This window comes from Aplidium turbinatum, chromosome 7, assembly GCF_918807975.1.
Source record: "Aplidium turbinatum chromosome 7, kaAplTurb1.1, whole genome shotgun sequence".
NCBI lineage: Eukaryota > Metazoa > Chordata > Ascidiacea > Aplousobranchia > Polyclinidae > Aplidium > Aplidium turbinatum.
In genome coordinates this window covers 15,392,850-15,408,374 of record NC_137478.1, presented here as the reverse complement: position 1 = coordinate 15,408,374, position 15,525 = coordinate 15,392,850, and the positions used below count along the sequence as shown (strand labels likewise).

At 40.3% G+C, this 15,525-nt stretch overlaps 2 protein-coding genes across 2 annotated transcripts; one reads left to right on the top strand and one right to left on the bottom strand.

The window, feature by feature from the left end:
• Window positions 1–1,491: 1,491 nt before the first annotated feature.
• On the bottom strand, window positions 1,492–2,819 carry LOC145773783 (uncharacterized). Its single transcript, XM_082584912.1, has 2 exons — window positions 2,360–2,819; window positions 1,492–2,216 (listed from the first exon to the last, which is right to left on the bottom strand). Exons 1-2 carry the CDS (start codon window positions 2,817–2,819, stop codon window positions 1,492–1,494), a joined length of 1,185 nt encoding a protein of 394 aa, XP_082441038.1.
• A 3,178-nt stretch (window positions 2,820–5,997) lies between these two features.
• On the top strand, window positions 5,998–7,773 carry LOC145773782 (uncharacterized). Its single transcript, XM_082584911.1, has one exon. It carries the CDS (start codon window positions 5,998–6,000, stop codon window positions 7,771–7,773), a length of 1,776 nt encoding a protein of 591 aa, XP_082441037.1.
• The last annotated feature ends 7,752 nt before the right edge of the window (window positions 7,774–15,525 follow it).

Genomic DNA, 15,525 nt, shown 5'->3' with positions numbered 1-15,525 from the left:
GTATTTTGTTTATCGTTGTTGACCTTTGCTCTCTTTGAACTGTCTAGATTGCTAACAACACGACACATGAGATTTAATTGGGTTTCACGTGTTCTTATTGTGCGTTTTTGGACAATCTTTTAAACACAGGTAACTTTGAGATTTCTTAATTTGCGACCGTCTAGACTCTAGAGAAAAGCAATTTTTGGAATGAAACAAATCGATTTAGGCTACAGTACAATTTACGAATTCCCTTTCTCAAGGATTGACAATTATTGAAAAACGAATAGGTCATAATGGTTGTATAATTCAATGAAAACTGACGTTATATCGTTGACTGATAAGTTATTGATTTAACAAAACAAACCACAGGTGCAAACACAGATGCGACAGAGGCAAAAACAATTCCAATCAAAGAAAAACAGGCAGGGCCGGATTTAGCTGATGGGGGGCCGGGGCACTTTTAGATCGGGGGCCCCTGCAAAAAAATTTTTCGCACCTACGGCTCGAAAAACCACCTCTGTGTCTACAGTAGCATCAATCCAGCACTGCACAGCATTTTGTAGAAACTTCAAAAGCTGAAAGGAAGAAAAAACAGCACAAAATCACATTTTTCCACGTAGGGGGGGCCTTCAAAAGTCGGGGGGCCCAGGGCACCTGCCCCCTCTGCCCCCCCTAACTCCGGGCCTGAAAACAGGTGGCTTTTTTAGTACAATAGACTTGCAAAAGAGACAAAAGCCAAATATTAACAAACGAGCCACAAAATGAATGCAGAGGGCTTAAATAAGAAATTTGGCAGTAACATTCCCTCCCCTTTAAGGCCTCGTACATTTGTTCAAATACACAGGTATAAACAACATGAGAAAACAAAATCAGCACAAATTTACATTGGTTTTGCAGGAACGATCAAGCATAACTTTTGAATTGGTCTGACAATCAAGGACTGTTTAGTTTGAACGCTAACGCTACGGACAATGCCATTTTTGTCGGGAAACGTTTGAATTACGCGACTCATGAGACAATTGTTTCGGGGTGTGTTTTCTGCGATTAAAACTATGTCCCCCACAGTCAGATTAGGAGATTTTTTGGTCCACCTTTGTTTTTGCTGTAGCAAAGGTAAGTACTCTTTTACTCACCGTGTCCAAAAGACGTCGGCCATGTATTGGACTTGTCTCCAGCGTTTTCGAGAGTAAAGCTCTTTTTTGTTTGTGAATGAGCCTGGAGGAAGGTTTATTTGCTGTTTTAGAAGAAGCAAATGGTTCGGTGTGAGAGCCTCCATGTCATTAAGATCGTCTGACGATTTTGTAAGTGGATGACTGTTAATAATGTTTTCTACTTCACACATGAAGGTAGTCAGCGTTTCATCTGTTAAATTTTGGCCTTTAGCCTACAGATAGCTGATAAGATTTTCCTAATGGATCTGATTTGTCTTTCCCACACACCTCCATGATGGGATGCACTTGGAGAGTTAAAGATCCACTTGATGCTTTTCTGTGTTAAAGCATCTTCAATTTAACTGTTGTTCCATGATTTGATGGCTTCTCTCATTTCTCGTTCACCGCCAACAAAGTTTGAACCATTGTCAGATCTAATTTCTTCTACTTGCCCTCTTCTTGCGATGAATCGTCGTAGAGCGAGTATAAAAGATGAAGTGTCAAGAGAGTTTGCGATTTCAATGTGTACGGCTCTTATTACAAGGCAAGTAAAAATGACACCGTATCTTTTATGTTCTGTTCTACCCTTTTTAATAATAAATGGACCAAAATAGTCTACACCAACGTAGGTGAATGGAGGTTTGTCTGGTGTCAATCTGTTTTTAGGAAGATCAGTCATTTTTTGTGTGCTGAGTTTTCCGCTTCTTTTGCGGCAATCAACACGTTTGGATAAAACCTTGCGGACTGCTGAATTGGCTTTTATAATCCATAGATTTTCGCGCACGGCAGACAGGACGTGTTCCCTGCCACTGTGACCCAATGTGTCGTGCATTTCTTGAATGATGAGAGGAACTATTTGGGAGCGGTTTGGAAGGATAATTTGATGTTTTGCATCGTGTTTGAGAGATGCAGCTTTGATGCGGCCACCAATTCTTAGTAAATTGTTTTTTAAGAAAGGGTCGAATTTTATTAAGCTACTGCAGTTGTTTAATGGCTTTTGTGCTTTCAGTTGGCTGATTTCGTTGGCAAAGTGTTTTGACTGAACAAAGGTAAAAATAAAGTTTTGCGCCTTTGTGAGCTCATCTAGAGACAAGCAAAGATTATGTGCTGGAGCATTTTGTCTATTTGCAAGGTTAGTGAGTCTTAAAGTCAAAAATTTATGCTTACAGCGGAAAAGCCAAGCAACGATTCTTTTCAGCTTGTAGCCTACCAAGAAGAATACTTACCCAAAAGATCTTCCAGAAAGTGGGATTCGCTTTGGATTGCAAAACACGTTTGTTTTGGTTGTTTAATTTCTGGGTCATTGTCCACGACTTCGAGAAATTCTGGTTGCTTAGGCCATTGAGATTGTGGTTTCCATAGAAATTCAGGGCCGTTTTTCCATTGATTACATTGAAGAAAGTTTGGAATTGAGAGACCCCTTGAAGCATGATCAGCAGGATTACATTTAGTGGGAACGTATCTCCATTGGGAAATTGTTGAAGCATCTTTAATCTGTTGAACTCGATTTGAGACGAAGTTATGAAACGCTTTGTTTGAGTTGTTGAGATAGCGCAAGACAGTTGTGCTGTCGGTCCAAAAAATTGACTCTTTATTAAGATAAGATGCCTTTAACTCTTTTTGTAGTACTTTTTCAGAGCTAATTGAGATTGTAGCAGCTGATAACTCCAATCGAGGAATCGTCATTGCCTTCATTGGTGCAAGTCGAGTTTTTCCCAATAATAGGCAACAGTGAATACTGTTTGTTGTGTCGACTATCCTAAGGTAAGAAGCAGCACCATAGGCTTCTTCCGATGCATCTGAGAAATGGTGAATTTGGGCGTTTTTGACAGCACCAAACTTTAAAGGCTTGTAACACCTTGGAACGTTAAAGGATTCGAGCATTGGCTGAAGTTCTAGCCATTTTGTCCATGTGTTTAACTCTGGTTGTGGAATAGGCTCATCCCAATCTAATTTCAGCTTACAGAGCTTTTGAGAAAGCACCTTTAGTGGTTGTACAACAGCAGCACCAAGACCAAGGGGGTCGTATATAGAATTGATTACTGAGAGAATGCCTCGACGTGAAGCTGGTTTAACCTTTTCTTTATTTTGAAGCGTAGGCTATGGTATCGTTTTCCACGTTCCAATAAAGTCCAAGAGCTCTTTCAGCAGGTAGGTCATCTCGAGAGATCCATATCCATAATTGACTTGCAGCGCTCTGACTTTGGAATTGATTGGATCACTTCTCGGTCATTGCTTATCCATTTTAAAATGCAAAAGCCACCCTTGGCCAGTAGCTCACGAAGTTCCCTTACCAATTTAACTGCTTCTGAAACATTTGCTGTTGAAGCCAAGCAATCGTCTACGTAGAAAGACTCTTTTACTGTATCTACAGTAGTTGCACTGAAAAGAGATGAGTTGTCCTCAGCTGTGCGTTTTAAAGCAAAGTTTGCACAACTTGGGGAGCAGACAGTGCCAAATATATACACGTTCATTCGGTATTCTTGTAGGGGTGCTTCTAGATTCCCATCTTTCCACCATAAGAATCGGAATTGATCACGGTCTTGTTGAAGAACCTTTACTTGGTGAAACATAGACTGTATGTCTCCTTGAATAGCAATTGTTTCACGGCGGAAACGAAGAAGAACGCCGACCAGGTTATTTGTGATGTCTTGGCCTTGTAATAGAGTATCATTGAGACAGATACCTTTGTATTTGGCAGAGCAATCAAATACTACTCTGAGTTTCTCAGGTTTTTCTGGATGATATACACCATGATGTGGAATATACCAAGTTTTTCCATGTATTCCAGGGACATTGTCACGATTTCTTTCTATCTCTTACCAGGAAAAAGACTTGGAAAGGTTCGATGACGTAGTTTAATGGGTTATAACCGAAAAGCAGTCAATTAAATTCACGGATAGTTCTACTAGTGAAATGATATATAAAAACGCTTGAAGGACTCCAACGAATGGTTCACCACTTCCAACAATTAATCAAAGTAATAGTAAACAGCAATAGATTCCAATGCTTGCGACTATTGATCGAGTTTAACATGATCCACTCACAGCTTCTCATACGATTCTAATTTCAATCAGAAATTATATTAGCATCAACTTTGCTTTACAGTACTCGTATTCAATACTTCCACTCTCGATCAACAATAATCTTTGCGTCTATTGACAACTGCTACTACTACAACAATGATCTCTCATCACCAACTCATCATAATACAACTCCCATAATAATAAACATTACACAAACTACACCACTATTTATAGTAGGTGGCTTCGGTCTGGTAACATCGAGAAGGTTACGTAATGTCACATTGTTCTGTCAAGTTGCAATAAATGTCAACAAGCAGAAGCTTATAGAAGTCTAAAGAATGTCACGTTCGCAAGAAGATTCTTACATAATAACGATTTCGCAATCGGACATTTACTGATAAACAACCTTATGACGTCATGACAAACGACGCTCAGAAATCATGGAAAACAACAGAACCTTCTAGATTTGCATGCTTACAGATGATTCTAGAAATATGTTACATAATACAGATTTCTCAATCAGAGGTTACTTCAGGTCATAACTGATAATAACACATCGCACCAGAATTCCACAACCAAATCAACACGCTCGTTGAAGATACAAAGCAAGCCATCGTGAGGCATTGCACCTGATTGTGACAGACATCGGTAACGTTTTCGGCGTATTGATTCATGATCATGTCATCAACAGACCTTTTATAGTCCATGAAGAAATTAGCTTCCCTTTCAAACTTTCGTTTCAAGCAATTAATTCTTTGGAGAGCTTGAGATTTGTTAAAGGGTAATTTTAGGTCCGGATTTCGAACGGGCAAGTCGATTTGGTAGTGCGACAAGGGCGCGGGAAGTAGGGGTGCTTAAGGGGCTTCAGCCCCCCCTAGAGCTAATTCAGCCCTCCCTGGAATTTTCTAAAATTGCTTCAGCCCCCCCTAGATAATTCTGAAAATTTAAGGTACATAACATATTTTCAGAAAATTATTCGAGCAATAATTGCTACGATGAATTGAGTTCCTGTTTACGTGTGGTCGCGCTCATCATTCACAATAAGAGTCGTCAATCACAGTGAGCTATAATACCTCGCAGTAGCGGTACCAGCCACCCTCCTTACTAACACGGCGGTCCATCGTTTATTGGACGTCATTCTGCAATATCCACTTTGCAGCATAAAACAGCAAGAGATCTGGTTGTTATAACGTAGTGCGGGCCAAACTTAAAGCATTATGCCCTGGGTCGCAGTAATCATGCTCTCGATTTGATTTTGCAAGACGTTGTAAAGGAGTTGAGGCTTATTGCAGATGCCTTAAACTTCGTTCAAAGTTTTGCAGTTGTAATTCGTGAATCGTCTAAACGTAAATCTTTATTCATGTCGTTTTTTGGTTCCGATGAAGTTGCCTGCAATTTGCTGGGTTTGTTTCCTACTCGTTGGTGCGTTCGTGCTTTTGCCCTCGCTCATGTTGTTAAGTGCTACCCTACCCTGTTTGGCTGTTGCAATGTCTGACCCACATGACAGAAGATAGTGCAATGAAAGGAGACGCACGTGCAAAGATATTCAGCTTGGTAAAATAAGCACACATGTTATAATATATTGTTTTACGTTATTTCTACGTACTTTGTTTCTGTACTGGTCCTTGTTCTACTGATTACTTTGTTGGCGTGTTTTGTCCTTCTGGCGGTTCTCTATTTTGTGTTGCTTGTTGTTGTGAGCTACCTGCCTTCATTTTTAGTATGTTTTAAGTTGGGGTGGCCGCATTTTAAGTTGGTTAAAACTTTATCAATAAAGTCATCTTTAGTTTCATGACAATTTAACCAACTTAAAAATTTTCAACTAAAAATCGCAAAGGATGGAGAGGTTGTTAAAACCTCAGCGATTAGACATTGAGCCTGGCAATGTACAAGCGGCCAGAGAATTTAGACACTGGCGACAAGTCTTTGAGAACTATATTCAGGAGCACTTACAACAGGGACCTGCCGAAAACGAAGCCAACCGTTTAAGACTTAAATTAAAAGCATTGATCAGCATGATTTCGCCCCAAGTTTTTGAATACATTGATGAGTGCGAGACTTATGAAGGAGCCATGCAGCTTTTGGAACAAATTTATATCAAGAAACCAAACGAAATATATGCGCGACATGTGCTGGCATCTGCAAAGCAGAACTCAGATCAAACCTTACATAAGTTTCGGCACCATTTAGAAAATTTAGCAAAGAACTGCAATTTTAAAGCTGTGTCTGCAGCAGAACATAAGAATATTATGCTGAGAGACGCATTTATCAATGGAATATTTTCGCGGAATATCAGGCAGCGTCTTTTGGAGAATAAAACTTTGGATTTTGAGTCGGCTTTCAACCAAGCGTTATCGTTAACTGAAGCAGAAAAAGAAGCCAAAGATTTTGAAGTTTACAACAGCCACAAAGCTGAATTCTCTGAAAAGGACGTGTTAGCGTCAGCCTCTAAGAGTGACATAAACGTTAGTGACAACAACGAAAAATTAGACAATCTATCAGCCACTTATACTCAACATCAATGTTACTTCTGTGGGAGTAAGCGTTCTCATAACCGCAAGAACTGTGTAGCGCGTTCATCAGTTTGTTTTAAGTGCAACAAGAAAGGACATTGGGCAATAGTCTGTCGAAAGAACGGGAACAGCTCTGGCCATCAAGCAAATAACACGGCGGCAGCATCGATTGATATTCAATGTCCAGCGACCAGTACCGGTACGCCCTCTCAAGGTAATGTCTGTTCAGCAAAAACTGTGAACAATGACTTGAAACAGTCAACAATTTTTATAAACATTGCTGGTCATGAACTGTCCGCTCTAATTGACACCGGAAGTTCTAAGAGTTTTATCAACGAACGATCAGTTAAAGACTTAAACCTCAAAGTTTTTCCGGCAAGGCTCGAAGTGACGATGGCTCAAATGTCAGCCAAAAGTCGAGTTCTCGGTAAATGTGTAGTAAACCTAAACATTCTTGATCGCACGTATAACAACGTCGAACTTTATATTCTAAAGAACTTATGCTCTGATATAATTCTTGGTTTAGATTTTCAAAGCAAGCATAAACGTTTAGTTTTCGAATTGGTTGGTCCTGAAAATGACCTCATCATTTCAAATAATATGTCTGGGACATGTGCCGTAGCCGCCGCCCAAGTAGAGTGTCCATCATTATTTTCAAGTGTGAAAGATAATTGCAAACCCGTAGCGACTAAATCTCGGAGGTACAGTCACAATGACTTAAAATTTATCGATTCAGAAGTTAACAATTGGCTTGCTGAAGGAATCGTTCAGCCGAGTAATTCGCCATGGCGTGCTCAAGTAGTCGTAGTAACAAATCCTGAGTCTGGACGTAAAAGACTTTGCGTCGATTACTCGCAAACAATTAATCTATTTACTGAACTCGATGCTTACCCCATCCCCCGCATCGAGGACATCGTGAACAGTCTTGCACAGTACAATAGTTTTGCGACTTATGATCTTAAATCAGCCTACCACCAGATTCCTTTGCTTGACCAAGATAAACCTTATAGCCTACTGCCTTTCAAGCTGGTGGAAGATTATTTGAATTTAATCGCATGCCATTTGGTGTTAAAAATGGTGGCCCAGTATTCCAACGCATAATGGACAATGTTGTTGCTTCGGACAAACTTGAAAACACGTACGTGTACTTTGACAACGTCATCATTGGCGGTCGTAATTCTGAAGAACTAGAGAAGACCGCTGCAAAATTTCTACAATCCATGAAACGACGTAATATGACGCTCAATAATAACAAAACCGTCTATGGTGTGGGGAACATTAACATCCTGGGTTACTGCGTAGGAAATAGACAAATTAAGCCCGATCCTGAGCGTTTAAAAGCTCTTTGGGATTTACCACCACCCACTTCTAAAAAATCGCTACAGAGAACAATTGGGTTGTTCGCCTATTACGCTAAGTGGGTTCCGGGCTTCTCTGACAAAATACAAAGGCTAAAGGGAGTTGATGCCTTTTCTTTAAGCAGGTTACAAATAAGCGACTTTCAATTCCTCAAAGAAGCTATTGCTAATGCATCCCTTCAAGCAATTGATGAGAACTCACCGTTTACCGTAGAATGTGACGCATCAGATGTAGCAATATCGGCTACTCTAAATCAAAGTGGGCGACCGGTAGCATTTATGTCTCGGTCATTACAAGGGAGCGAGCTACACTACCCTGCCATGGAAAAGGAGGCTACGAGTATTATTGAAGCCGTAAGAAAATGGTCCCATTTTCTGATTCGAAGGCATTTTACATTAATTACAGACCAAAAATCAGTAGCTTTCATGTTTGACAGCAAGAAGCGGACCAAAGTCAAAAACAATAAAGTGCTATGTTGGCGCCTCGAACTGGCATCCTTTTCTTATACTATTCGTTACCGTCCCGGCAAAGACAATACAGCACCCGACGCTTTATCGAGAGCATTTTGCGCAACGGTACCTGCTCGAAACATTAAAAGTTTGATGGATATTCATAAAGAATTGTGTTGCCCGGGTTTAACTCGTTTGTTGCATTATGTGCGTTCGAAAAATTTGCCTTACTCGACAACTGATGTTAAAAGAATATGTGAATCATGCAATGTATGCGCTGAAGTTAAGCCACGTTTCTTTAAACCCGTCCAGAGTAATTTAATCAAAGCGACTCAGCCCATGGAGAGGCTAAACTTAGATTTTAAGGGCCCCTTACCATCATGTTCTCGTAATATATATATATTGTGTGTCATTGATGAGTATTCACGATTTCCGTTTTGTTTTCCCTGTGTTGATACGTCGTCTGGCACAGTAATCAAGTGCCTTTCTCAACTGTTTGCAATGTTCGGTACCTGTAGTTTTATTCATACTGATCGAGCCCAAAGTTTCATGTCTAGGGATGTTAAACAATTCTTGTTGGAAAGGGGTGTAGCTGTGAGCCACTCAACACCCTATCACCCGCAAGGCAATTCGCAAGTTGAACGTTACAACGGAGTAATATGGAAGGCGATACAATGTAACCTCAAGTCATTCGGCCTGCCTGTAAGCAAATGGGAAAATGTCCTTCCGAACGCCTTACACGCATTGAGATCGCTACTGTGTACATCAACAAACTCTACCCCGCATGAGCGATTCTTCAACTTCTCTAGACGGTCGTCACACGGGAAGTCCCTTCCTGATTGGTTAAGCACTCCTGGCCCAATCTTACTGAGAAAGTTTAACAGGTCTAGCAAACACGACGATCAAGTCACGAAAGTGTTCTTAACCGAAGCCAACCCATTATACGCTCGGATCAAATACAGCGACGGCCGAGAGTCTAACGTGTCTCTAAGAGACTTAGCCCCACATCCTGCTAATAATACCTCTTACGGGGATATTGTGGATTCTCCTCAATCATCGGAATATATTGTGGATTCTCCTCAATCATCGGACACAGAGGAAAAGTCATTCACACCGAGTGATAGGTTGCCTTGCAGTGGCGCTTCACCGGGAAATAATTTCGATCAAGTTGAAGAAGTTGTTCGCGATCAAGCGATCGACTGCGATCCAGCAATCAATCCGCAATCAACAACGACTGGTGACCTAACCCGATCAAGCCTTTCCAATGAAAATCCAAGAAGATCGTCTAGGTCCACCAAAGGGGTTCCTCCCGTTAGATATGGGAATCCCATTACCTTTTAGAGTGGGTAAATGTTATAATATATTGTTTTACGTTATTTCTACGTACTTTGTTTCTGTACTGGTCCTTGTTCTACTGATTACTTTGTTGGCGTGTTTTGTCCTTCTGGCGGTTCTCTATTTTGTGTTGCTTGTTGTTGTGAGCTACCTGCCTTCATTTTTAGTATGTTTTAAGTTGGGGTGGCCGCATTTTAAGTTGGTTAAAGCTTTATCAATAAAGTCATCTTTAGTTTCATGACACATGATGTAGCTTTATTTTGCGATTACCTGCAGCGGTGAAGTTTTTCAGTTTGCAGAAGCCGTCGCAAGACTGCTCCAAAACAAAAAGATCTCTGCTTCTTCATCTTTGGATCATCACCATTTTCCGCAAACGGATCAAAAATCTCAGAAAAGATTAATCCGTTTCCATTCCATGCTTGTGGAAGCAGCAAACGTCTTTGCGTCTGCCTATAACCTAAAGACGCCAAAGAATCACCAAGTGAGCAAAACTCTAGCAACATTTCGAAACACAGGGGAATCGGATGGTTTGTCGTCTGCGGGAGAAGGAGCGTGGAAACGGCAATACGTACACCGAAGCCCTTGATTTGGTTCAAGCTAAGCTTGATCGAAGATTCGACCAAGTGGATCTGCTTACAGCAGCCAACAGAGAGAAGGCCCTTCTGAGCTGTGCAAACGGTGAGGAAGGATCTGATACTGAGATCAGCTTACCTGATGCCATCAGAAAAGATCGCCTAAGAACGGAACTTACCTTGCTCAGCGATGTTGTAAGTGGAAAAACCGCAAACTCCGTTAAAAGGGTTGCTGAGATACTATCGCAACTAAACCCTCAAAGATTAGATCTTTTCAAAGAAACGTGAAAAGTTGTGGAGCTCTGCCTTTGCCTCCCGGTTTCAGCTGCATCATCAAAACGTTCTTTTTCTGCTCTATGGCGCCTGAAAACGTGGTTGAGAAGCTCAATGACACAAAAAAGACTTAGGCTACTCGTCTTGCGTTGATACGTGTCCACTAAAACATTTTGAACACTGTCGATGTCAAAAAACTCATGACACAGCTCATAAAGAAAACACCTGAGCTCTTCGGAAGCGTGTGAGAACTCATTTCCACAAACTGTCGTTTTCATATCACTTTCTTATTTGTTCGTTTTCATTTTAATTTCCTCAATAGTGTTTTGTTGTTGCCGTTCTTCGTTTCTTACAATTTACAAAGTGTGTGCTTTTGGCGTCTTATTACACCCAGTAGGGGACCGATAATACCTTCTACCAGTTTTTAATGTTCCCCGACATAAGGGGGGTCTGGGGGGCGAAGCCCCCCAGAAGCTCACAACACTACGGCAGCTTCAGCCCCCCCTAGAGAAGAATAGTTCCCGCGCCACTGAGTGCGAGTCTTCCAAAAGTTTGATACTAGAGTTAACAGATTTCATGAATTGAGCTTGTTGAACAGATAATTCGGGTTTAGCCTACAGTTAACAATTGAGTCAACAACGACAAAGCACATGTCGCACATTCGATGGGTAAAAGTTTTGGTAAAGAAATTTTTAGTTCTACTTTGATCCTGTTTGCTGTTAGGACAATTCACTAGCCAACCAACGGCCGTTTTGATGGCATAATAGCCACCTTTTGCTTGTATTACTTCTTGTGGTTGGAGAACGTACGGATTGTCATTGCCGATAAGGAGTCCTACCTCTGCGTCAACATTGGGAATCGAGATGTTTGCAAATTCTGGAAAGTGTTTAGTGTCTTCTAGCGTAGGAATATCTGCATTTGAAACAGGAATTTGAAAGGTGGGGTAAAGAGAGCTTAGAGAAATGTATTTGTTTTCGTCAAAATCTGACATTTCGACATTTGTGACCACTTTTACCTTGTTACGTTTGCCAGTGTTGTTTAGCGTGATGGTACAAATATTAGTTTCTTGACAGTTGGCAAATTGTAACTTTTCTATCAAATCATTTGTTACGAAAGATGTTGTACTTCCACTGTCCAAAAACGCTTGTGTAGTGATAGTTTGATTGCTTCCTTGCAGGCGAACCTTTACTGGGATTATGGGAAGCAGACTGCAAGAATTTGTTCGTGTGTTGACAAGCCCATTGCGTATTGCTTGTGTAGGTTGATTAATTTTTTGAGTTGTTGTGTCTTTGGGTGTGATATTTGTGGTGATTTGTGTTGCATCTGAGGGATGCAAGAGAGTAGTGTGACGTTCAATGCATCCTGGTTTTATGCAAGGGTCCTTCCTTTTACATTGATATGCCCAGTGACCAGCATTTAAACAGCACTTGCAGAGTTTGTTGTCGATTACAAATTTAAGCCTTTGGTCAATATTCATCATTCGAAATTGTTTGCATTGATTGAGAAAATGTTTATCTCTGCACAGATGGCATGTCTTTTCTTGGTTCGACGATTTTATTTGCGTTGCAAAGGTTACGCTGCTCCTACGTTTGGAGTTGGAATCATCGAACTGTTTTTTAGTAGATTTTAGAATATCGCATGCCAAGTTGGTCGTTTCTCTCGTTTTGCGCGAGACGTATCGTGAGAGATCTGAAAGGCTTATTTCTTGATTTTTTTCATGCAAAATTACGTCAACTTCGCGTAACCAGCCAGAATACCAGCCACTTGGCAAGCGTCTTATTATTTTTGTTATGGTGTCCATGTTGTCCATTTTCTGCAAGTAATTCATGCCAGACAAAGTACATATGCAGGAAGTAAGTTCCGAAGAGAACTTGATTAGAGAATCCTTGTTAGAATTTTGAAGAGATGGTCCGTTTATGACGGAATCAACACATGCGCAAGCTATTTGAAATTTTTGACCGAAGGTTTGTTGTAGCAAAGCTCTTGCTTTTGTGTTACCTTCGTGGGGAAGCATGTATTGACACCCTTTTACCAAAGTGTGCGCAGAGCCTTTGGTGTATTGCAACAGATAAAAAAGTTTACGTTTAGGCTCTGTGAAATTACAATCAATTAACGTATCAAATGCGTCTATAAAACCACAGTATTCAGCAGAATTTCCATCAAAGATTGGGGGTTCTACAGACAACACTGGGGACGGGTTGATAGTAATATTTGGAATTTGTTTCGAGTTTACTAATTGATTATTGTTTATTTGATTTAGTACAGGGGCCTGGGCGTGCGACGTACTCGGCTCATGTCTCACAAACGACTTATTTGCTACTGCTTGTGCAGAATTAATTTTGTTTGAAACAACAATAGGTTTGTAGATGTTAGACGTCACGTCACTCAACGTTAAATGGGATAACATAGGAGACACAGCATTATTGTTTACATTAGTTGCTAAATTTGATTGAAATTGTCCGTTTATATCAACATTGTCTTTAAACATTTTATTGCGCTCACCACCATCTTCTTTCGAAAGTTGGGCAATCGTCTCTTGGAACTCTGCCTTTAGTTTAGCTTCCTGGATTTGTTGCAGGAATTTTCTTTCTTGTTCTTCACGTAGCTGACTTTGTTTTAGGACCATTGTTTCAAATTCTGCCCTTGCTTTCGCTTGCTCTTGCTCCAACTCGCATAGTTTTTTTGTGATTCCAGTCGAGCTAATATTACGCCTTCTTAACTTTAGCGCTCATTGTTGAGGAGCGGCTTTTGCTAGAATCTTTGCTGGCGCTGTCGCTTGGGTGCAGACTGCCCTTTGTTGCTTGTTGGAGCCTTTTGGATTGTGATCTTGTTGTCACCTTTGATGTTTGGGGTTCTGGATTTGTTGATTCTTCGGCATTTAATTTATCTGCCGCGTCTTTCTCCTTTACAGAATTTGTTGCCATTTTCTTGACATTCACCTTCGCTCACTGTCAACAACGACGACTTTCTTGATTTGATTGTCTAAAAACTGAATGTAACGTCCGCTTTGTCTATTTGATTGCTACGTTACAGTGATGTATTTTGTTTATCGTTGTTGACCTTTGCTCTCTTTGAACTGTCTAGATTGCTAACAACAACACGACACATGAGATTTAATTGGGTTTCACGTGTTCTTATTGTGCGTTTTTAGACAATCTTTTAAACACAGGTAACTTTGAGATTTCATAATTTGCGACCGTCTAGAGCAGTGGTTCCCAACCTTTTTGCCCTTGCGGCACCCTATCAAAGAAATAAATAGTTTGCGGCACCCTGGCAAAACTGGGTCAATTTTATGAGATTTCAGTATTTCAAATAACTGTATGAAATAACACAGAATGAGTTGTACAGTATAGCGCGCGTAAATAAATGTATTTATTCAAAAGTTAGTGTGAAATTTGGGCTTGACTTCTTGCACAAAGTCCCTTAATATCTCGAGGCACATTCGACAAAGCCACCCACATTTCTACCTCGACTATAAGCAGTCGTTCTCGTTTTTAGTTTTAATGTTCGTTTGTACGGAAAATCCACTAATTTGGAGACCCAATTGTAATCGCAAAGCAGTTCACAAAATACATTCATAAGTAGGCTATAAAGAACAAATTAATTATAACTTAGCCTTTTCTCGATTAGCTATGTAGGGCTGTAGGCTATCGTGTTTGTATGTGCAGGTATGGTATTCCCCATGCAAAAGTTTCTATTTTATAATGGTTCGCAAACAATCGTGCAATTTTATAATCGTGCTGGGTCACACAATCCTATAATTAATCCATCACTGCAATTTGACTTTGTGCGCCGTGAAACGCAAAATAAAATCAGGAAACCTGGCAATAATGATGCGTTTCAAGCGTTTTTATGGAAAGAACAGCAACGAGTCAAAATCTCTTTCACGCTGTTTTTCCTGGGCGAGAAAACAAAGGCCTACCGTGGATTAGAGTTAAAATAAATAAATAAATTCCACACTTAACGGGTTAAAGTTACAATATCTCGCGGCACCCTTGAGCATTGCAATTGGCACCCCAGGGTGCCGTGGCACCCCGGTTGGGAACCACTGGTCTAGAGAAAAGCAATTTTTGGAATGAAACAAATCGATTTACAGTACAATTTACGAATTCCTTTTCTCAAGGATTGACAATTATTGAAAACCGAATAGGTCATAATGGTTGTATAATTTAATGAAAACTGACGTTATATCGTTGACTGATAAGTTATTGATTTAACGAAAACAAACCACAGGTGCAAACACAGATGCGACAGAGGTAAAAACAATTCCAATCAAAGAAAAACAGGTGGCTTTTTTAGTACAGTAGACTTGCAAAAGAGACAAAAGCCAAATATTAACAAACGAGTCACAAAATGAATGCAGAGGGCTTAAATAAGAAATTTGGCAGTAACACTAAGAACACCGAACTTTCAAAGAATAGAACTTCAACTTGTAGAAATCAAATAGCCAACTTGGTTGCAACCAGAAAATAATAGCGAACCTTCTTGAATCGTCTCGAATAATATAGTTAAATAGTAAAGTAAAATCTATTACAGTAAAGGTCTAGTAAAGTTCTCGATTACAAGTACCATATCCTTTACACCCAAAACTAAAATTCTCGGTCTGTCGAATGGCCGGCCAAAACGCGATATACATAGTCGCTGAGGAATGAAACATCTGTAAGCTATAACGTTGAAAAGACGAAAAACTACGCATATGTAATTGAAGCTACAGGTTGTAAGAATGCTTTTAGCTGATTGGCAAACGATTTCTTAAGAGGCAAGCAAATTCCTAATCATACTTCAGGAAGCCCGAAGCATACTTGCCAAACTACATGAATTGGTTGACTTACAGAGTAACATTACATATATGCAACAGAACGATG